We start from the raw sequence: 8,317 nt of genomic DNA, 5'->3' as shown, positions 1-8,317 counted from the left end.
CTCACCCCTGAGCTAAGCTAAGCATTGGAGGGATACATAATATGTCGTTCTCAGGCTAAGCATCAAAAGATGCATGACACCCAACCCAAGCTAATCGTCAAAGGTTGATGACCAATATATCAAACTAGCACACGATTGCACTTTCAAATCCCTTTAATTAGTGCTCGACGTGTGACAACAACCCAATCGGACGAATGCCGAGAGCACATTTTAGTCATATCTCATAATATCCTCTCTAGTTAAGCCAACTATACAAAGCCAACCATACCAAAATTACTTCATGGAGGAATCACGTCTAAAATCTCAATCAACCTCGATCTTCATACAAGTCACACTCGAGCCTCGACTACCTTGGGCTAATCTATATATCACTAATATTCTACATTGTTTCAAGTCTCTGGACTGGTCAAAACTAATATTTGATTTGGGTGCAACTTACGAAAACTTGAAAACCTTAACGAAACTAAAGGACGAATCTTGATCTTACTCATCCCCAACCTACGGACTCACTTCAAGGGGCCAAGCTCTTTTGTGTTGCATAGCCACTATCATAATTACTTTGTTTTAAGAGTCGAAAAGCATCGAAAAGATGTTTTACCACTCAGCTCACCTCATGGAGTTTCTCCACGAGCTTATTTGAACCAAGGAGTTACATGATGATTACATGAACAACGTTTCAACTATGAGGTAGGTTCACCATTCAATGAATCCAAGCTAGCATTCTAATGTCTCAAGACGAAGAATTCTATAAGCATTTACCTTCAACAGTGACTGCGGCTGCATTCCTTATGAGGATTGAGGCACCATCAATTTCTGAGTCACAATCCATGCGAAGCACCTACAAGACAAGCTGTCGAGATTTTGCAAGCTTCAAATGAATTCAGACCTAATATGTAGTAAACCTCAACAAATTCATAAAATTCTAGATCGACAAAATCGAGCATGCCCCCTCATAGTTGTGCCCATCACCCTACGGAGGAACTAATGAAAAGGCGATGAAGCTGCATGCGTAGAGGACACAGAGAAGACCCTGCAGAAAAGGAAGGTAAGGGAGACACCAAATGGTCAGTTCATTGCAGGAGACACTGGGCAAATTCAACTAAGATGCCATTATGTGAGGCATCGGGCATCACCAAAGATCAATGAAGCCAGACATAAAATCAGAACTAAGAACAGGATTGAATATTGGATCCTACCTAGTTTATGGACCGAGGCGACGCTCTGGTGTTTACGCCATTTTTTGGTCATTGTAATAAGCTTCGGCTCACAGGACCGGGCATGAAGATAGATACAAGTGCACATGCATATACAAAAATAAAAATAAAAAATCGACTAAATACGCATGGCACATAGGCCCATCAAATGCAGTTTAAATATGATAAGATGTCAATTTACCATTATAACCTAACCAATATGTGAAAGAAGAGGGTGCTCAAACTTCAAAAATCAGCTAATTAAAACAAACAGTTCATAACTTGGGAGGATAGCAGCCTGAATATCAGCATCGGCAATCATCTCTTCCGCAAAATAATAGGTTGAGTGTCAGTTCAGGATGGTGATTCTTCGGTTAGCCAATAATTCCCAAATTGATACCGAGTCTATGAAATTGAAGTCTTCAGAGGAACTGGTTATGAATATTGGCATTATTTGTGGCCAATTTATCATCCTCAAGTAAGTTTTACTGCATAAATCAAAAGATGGATAGCTGTTGTAGGAAGCACAACAATTTTTGAATTCCATGGATGGTCTAAGCAATGACTGCAGAAGCATCGTCTGGTTTCATTGAGTAGAACAGATCCAAGACATCAGCATGATTACGGACGGATCCTGGAGATTTAGAAAGTATACCATGCGCCACGTCATGGCTGCCTGCTTTGAGTAGTGTTTCAAAAACGCGCATGAACACCGTTCTAGAAGGAAACTCCTTCACCGTCATAGCCTTCAGAAAACCCATTGCATCATCCACGGTCCCCGACTTTGACATATAACTTATATACGGGTCAATATACGGAGGAAAACCATGACTTTTCATCGGTTCCAGAAGACTAAAAGATTCCTTAAGGTACCCTTGATTTATGAACATTTCAATTAGAAACTTGTAGGTGCTGTGCCAAGGCTGTACATTTCTTTTAGTTACCATCTCATTTAGAACCTTGTGTGCATCTTTTATTTTGTCCTTCTGGCAATATCCTTTCATCAGCTCCTCAAAGGCACAACCAACATTTTCACCACCCCTTCTTTCTGTCATCACCTTGAAGCAAGACAATGCTTGTTCTAGTTCGCCAGCCACCGAATGTTTTTTGACCAAATATGTCCATGTCTTCACATCCAAACTATAGCCTTCATTTTCAATATTGTCCAAGTATTTGAAGGCTCCATCCGACCTCCCAGCATCACAAAGTCCGATGACTACCCGATCATGTACAGAACTATCAGCCGCAAATCCTCCCTGTTCCATGGCCTTTAAGACCTTATCACACTCCCCCAATCTACCAACGCTCCTCAAGGATTTAAGAACTCCACCAAATACCGATCTCTTGATGGAATTTCCATCTTCCACAAAAATGCGGACAACCCGGGTAATCAAATCCAAATCTAGATCTTTACTCAAAACTATCTTCTTCAAGAGGAACAAGAAATCCTGAGGTGGAGGCTTCACTGTACCACTCATCGCAAACTCATACAAATCTGCCACTTCTGCAATCATCTTTCGCTGGTGAAACCAGTGTGACACTTTGATATATGTTTTCAATTCCAATTCATGACCCTGATCTCTCATCTTCCGAAGGAGATCCTGAAACTCATTGATGCAATTTTTTCGACCCAAAATCCTGGCCATAGCATTATAAACACCGCCATCAATCTTCAAGGACGACCTCTTTTCTACCTGCTCCATCAACAGCAAAGCTTTCTCAGGGTGCTGGCTAGTCAACTCCAAGACCACACCGACCAAGTCGGATAACAAGCTGTCATCGATATCATCCAGCTTCTTTTGAAGGATTTCACCTGGTTCCTCTTCCCTCAAGATCTTGCAAATTTCCCGACACGCCGTTTCAGCCTCGTTTCTACCAGTGCTCAGAGAGTAGGCTTCATTCAACAAATTGACATCTTTCTCCATTTTCTCCTCGCGAAAACTCTTTGAGACGGACAAGTAGGTGGCTTTAGAGATCCCAAAGCCTTTCTTTCTCATGGTCCCAACAACACGCCAGAATTCCTCTGACCGCCCATTGTTTCCAAGGGTTTGAAGCATTCGATTGTAGGATTCTGAATTCAGCTTGACGCGTCCATCCTCCGAAGCGGAATGCACGCACTTGAGATCCCGAAGCACCAAATCCATGGTCTCCCGGTCGAACGAGAGGTCGAGGGACTCCAACTCGGCTTTGATCTCATCCGAACCGGCCGGATCCGGCGAGAACCAGCGGATTGCAAGGTACGACGGAGAGCGAATCCTGCCGACAAACGGAAGGAGAAAGGAAGGGTTTTTGGGTTCCGGAACCTTCACCAGGAGGTTGGGAGGGCTAACTCTGGGGCCGCGGGAAGCGATCCAAGGGAAGCTTCGCAGCGAGAGATTCCTCCACGCATTCCTCATCCTCAGCGGGAGCTGATCCGATGGGAGATGGTCAGGCGCTTCGGATGGATGGCGTCGCGATTAGGGTTTTGGGGAAGAATTCAGGGGGTTAGGGTGTGCTGTAGCATCGCCGCGCGATCTGGTTCGATTTTGATGGGCCCCATGTCAGTTATCCAATCATCAAGCCTCGTAAACAAGGCGACACGAAGGAAGTGTGCTTATCGGGTTAGAAGGCCTCGGTGATATTAATCAAAGATAATAAAAGGTTTATGAACACCTTTTTTAAATAATATTTTTATTTATCGAAACAAGATATATTATTTTTGCCGCGGGAATTGTTGCTCGACACTTCGACACATCATCGCATCGTCGTATATAAATTAAACGATCAGGCGGCGGGCCCCGCGGATGGTGTGGCCACCGTGGCCTGTTCACGGTCAAATCCCATTATCTTGCCGCTAGCTACCGGTCAAGGGAAACGTCGGCCAGTTTGACTTGCGGTCAAAGGTTTGACTTGCGGTGTGAACGGTGCGGGCTCTTGTCCGACCTTGTTGCAGAGTGGTTCATGTGACCCAAGCAGACGGAATGAAGGTGCAACAGACATTGGATATCATAGATTAGCTAAGTTCGACGACTATATTGTTCTAAACAAAGTCATGCTCATCGACAGATGCAGAAACGATGGATGATGCACGCACATTGATACACCGTAAGAAGTTGGGATGTTTAGGTAGGACCAAAGGAGAAAAAGAAGACTGATCACCTGGTTACTTGCTTTTAGTGCCGACTGGGGCTTGATCGAGCTTGCAGTATCGCATAACATATTGTATGTGGTATGTATCATGACATCGTTCACCATTTACGAGGAGAGATGAAGAAGACGAAGCCAAAGGTGCCGTGGTGCAAGACCCAGGCTGCCCTTGGCTCTTCCTGTGGACTCATACAGCAGAAGAAGTCACGACCGGCGCCCATTTTAAGAGAAGGAAGGAATGGCCCTCCCCCAACCTCCACATGGTTCTTTTGGCCTTTCCCTTGTCCTTCATGCTCTGCTTCGTGTATATGCTGCCTCCCCGTCTCTGCTAGCTGTGGAGTTGAGTCATTTACCAAGTGCACTAGACATGCAATGCATGTGACATGGGAGATGAGTTGAGAGAGAGAGAGAGAGAGAGAGAGAGAGAGAGAGACATTTATGGCTTCCGCAGCTGACGAGAGAAGAAAGCGTACGCGTGAGTTCCTTTCTATTGCAGCTTTTAAGGCTTTTGGTTGATACGAAAGCTGATTACTGATGCATGTGGTCTTGGGGTTCTTGTAGGTCACGACCATCGTCTCCTGCTCGCTCTGATGCATGTTCTGCCTGGCTCCCTGAATGCCATCTAAGAAGCTTTGTCGATGCAGTTGGCATACTTCCTATTTGGCATCTGGGGAGCCATGCAGACACAGCATGCATGGCTGGTTTCAGGTGAGGTTGTATTGCTGCTGTATCCCTATCCATTGTGAATTCGTTGATATGTTTGCTTGCTGCTTTGTGGTTGCGCTGAGCAAAAGAATTTAGTTTCCGTCCCTTTTCTGAGGAAGCATATGCCAGTTTTTTCTTCTCAAGTAAATCCCCCCTCCCCCATAGATTCATTTGATTACATGAGTTTGACTCTCGATCTGATAGAGACGACCTTATCCACAGCTGATACATCCTGTTGGCTTTTGCTCTGGAATCTATAACCTGTACCATGCACTGCAAACGTAGTTTATGCTGAACAAGAATAATTCACTTTCGGTTGTGAGCATTCACGAATAAAATCGAAGACTTGGATATGTAGTGTGTTTGAATGAACACAAACAGTTTATTACTTTGATGAACCATACAGAAACTTACAAGTCGAGTAATCCAAGAGTTTCAAAATGATTTCAGAGGTTGCTCTATACAGAAAAGTTTCATTCCATAACTTTTCACTAAAACACTTGTAGATGTACTGTCCGTAATGGCGACATAGGTATTTGGTGGAGTCAACTTGTGTAGCGTTGTTGATCGATGAGAAGGAGTTTGAAATGGAAAACGAGCTGTGCGTCTTCTGCATCACATGATGCGAACTTGTCATTGTCTGTCGCTGAACTCCTCGGAGTGGGCACCCAATTAGGTGTCCGCGTGTGTGGTGGAGACTCGTCCAACCCTCGAAAGTCAGATTGATTCGGTATAAAAATGGTACTTTTCGTTGACTTTGAAGTTTTTGGGTACTCGTTCATGTAATTAATAAAAAGTAGAAGAAAATTTATATAAGAATAAATATAAACATATCATAACACACAACGAAATTAAATAATAATTATAATCAAATAGAATATAAAGGTTTACGTGAAAAATCCCTTTAACGTGAAGGAGAAAAACGACGGAACAAACTAGAGATAATCCTCTATAAAAATAATGAATATACAAATCTCATAATATTTTGCCCAAAATCCAAACAACAATCTCAAAAGAATAACTGGGATACATGGATTATGTCACTATACACAATATCCAAATTCTTCATAAATAATCACAACTAGAATCTACTATAAATCTGATCTAATCTGAGATGAGAACACTGCTTTCTCACTGCTTGGATAATTGAGAACAATCTCTCTACATTATCCTTCTCTTCTTCTCTTACCTTCTCTTATTTTTCTATCATTTTTTTCTTTTTTTTAAATCAAGTTGCTGTTATAGTTTTCTATCTCGTTACTATAGCTTTTCTCCCTTTTTACGTAGCCACCTCACCCCCCTTATTAGATCTAAGATTAGATTAAATGAGAGGTGGGCTATGGGCTAAACTTGTGGGCTGTCAGCTCAACAACCTCCCCCTTTTGCTCATAAAGGAGGCTGTCCGATGACACCTCAATGTGAAGCCATGTCGACCAGTTGTCGACATATCTCTCACCCTTCATTTGGTAAGGTCTTTGTCAACATGTCTGCTCCATCGTCATCTATGTGAATTTTCTGAAGCTGCAACTGCTTTTCTTCAAGGACATTTCGAATGTAGTGGTATCTGACATCTATATGCTTTGACTTTAAATGAAAAGTTGGGCTCTTACACAAATGTATGGCACTCTAGCTGTCATAATTCACCATATAATATAGCTCCCCATGCAAAAGTAAGTGTAAAACTTGATTTGGATTTTCTTATATCTATATCTCATGTCATATTTGTATCTGTGTAACCTGTTAATAAAGGTAGTATAACTCCAAAGTTTAAACAAACCTTAGAGCTCCCTCTGAGGTATCTAAAGATCCACTTCATTGTTGTCTAGTACTCTTTGCTTAGATTTGTAAGAAATCTACTAGTAACACCCACTGCATATGCGATATTCGACCTCGTACATACTATGACATACATTAAACTTTTAAATACTAAAGTATAAGGAACCTTTTGCATTTTCTCATTCTCTTCATCAATTGACGGACTCTGTTCTGAGCACAACTTGAAGAGACCTACTAGAGGAGAACTAATTGGCTTTGCATTGCTCATACTAAACCTTTCCAATATCTTCTCGATGTATTTATCCTGTGACAACCAAATCTACTTGGTTTTTCTGTCATGGGAAATCTGCATGTCTAGTATTTGCTTTGTTGGCCTCATGTCCTTCATTGCAAAAGACTCACTCAGTTCTTTCTTCAATCTAGCAATTATAGACATATCTTTTCCAACGATGAGCATGTCATCAACATAAAGTAAGAGAACAATAAAATTCTCACCAAACCATTTGATGTACACATAATGATCTAAAGTCATTCTTTTATATTTATTTTCTGTCATAAATGAATCAAACTTTTAGTACCATTGACTTGGAGCTTGCTTTAGGCCAGCTCTTCTTCAACTTACAGACAAAGTTCTCTTTACCTTTGACTTTGAAGTCTTCTGGTTGCTTCATAAAAATTTCCTCCTCGAAATCACCATGAAGAAAAGCTGTATTCACATCTAACTGCTTAACCTCTAAGTCCTAGCTAGCAGTAGTACCGAGAGCAACACGAATAGAAGGCATTTTAACAAAAGGAGAAAAAATCTCTTCAAAGTTAATACCTTTCTTTTGACCAAAGTCTTTCACAATCAATATAGTTTTGTACTTTGGTTGAGAATAATATTCTTGAGTTTTCAACCTAAAAACTCACTTATTCTTTAAGGTCTTAATTCTCTTTAGTAGTTGCACTAAATCATATGTATGGTTCTTCTATAGAGCATCCATCTCTTTCTGCATAGCAATTAATTTTTTTTTTTTTACTCACTTTCAATTGCTTCTTGGTAACTCTCTATTTCACCTGCATCAATAAACATCACATACTCATTTGTAGAGTATCTTTTAGAATGTTGATGTTGTATAGAAGATCTTCTCAATTGAGATTTTATAGGAAGTTGTTCTCCAACTTCTTTTTGCTCAACATATCATACAAGTAGATTAACATCGGGCTCTACACCATCTTCCTACACATCTCCCAATCACCCTGATATACTGGAGAAGTAACTATGTCACAATCTGCTAATCCTTCTGTAGAAGTCTTGGCTGATACTTTCTTATTCAAATCTTTAAATGTTTAATCCTAAAAAAAAAATCATATCTCTGCTTCTAAATACCTTTTGCTTTTTTGGATTCCAAAGCCAGTAACCAAATTGATTATGTAAGTAGCTAATAAAAATACATTCTTTTGTCTTACCATCCAGCTTGGACCTCTCATTGTCGAGAATATGTGCAAATGCACGATAACCAAACACTCTCAAATAT

The 8,317-nt window shown here is 41.0% G+C and overlaps 1 protein-coding gene across 1 annotated transcript; it reads right to left on the bottom strand.

Annotated features, from left to right (window-relative positions):
• Window positions 1–1,315: 1,315 nt before the first annotated feature.
• LOC135610488 (small ribosomal subunit protein mS81 (rPPR8)-like) lies at window positions 1,316–3,706 on the bottom strand. The gene has a single exon (XM_065105037.1). The coding sequence runs from the start codon at window positions 3,587–3,589 to the stop codon at window positions 1,748–1,750; it is 1,842 nt and encodes a 613-aa protein (XP_064961109.1). The 5' UTR covers window positions 3,590–3,706; the 3' UTR covers window positions 1,316–1,747.
• Window positions 3,707–8,317: the final 4,611 nt, after the last annotated feature.

Source organism: Musa acuminata, chromosome BXJ2-4 (assembly GCF_036884655.1).
Source record: "Musa acuminata AAA Group cultivar baxijiao chromosome BXJ2-4, Cavendish_Baxijiao_AAA, whole genome shotgun sequence".
Classification (NCBI taxonomy): Eukaryota; Viridiplantae; Streptophyta; class Magnoliopsida; order Zingiberales; family Musaceae; genus Musa; species Musa acuminata.
The sequence above is the reverse complement of the archived record's forward strand: the minus strand, read 5'-3'. Positions and strand labels throughout refer to the sequence as shown.

Coding starts and splice junctions, on each gene's coding strand:
- LOC135610488 (XM_065105037.1), bottom strand. CDS start 3,589: ATGAGGAATGCGTGGAGGAATCTCTCGCTGCGAAGCTTCCCTTGGATC.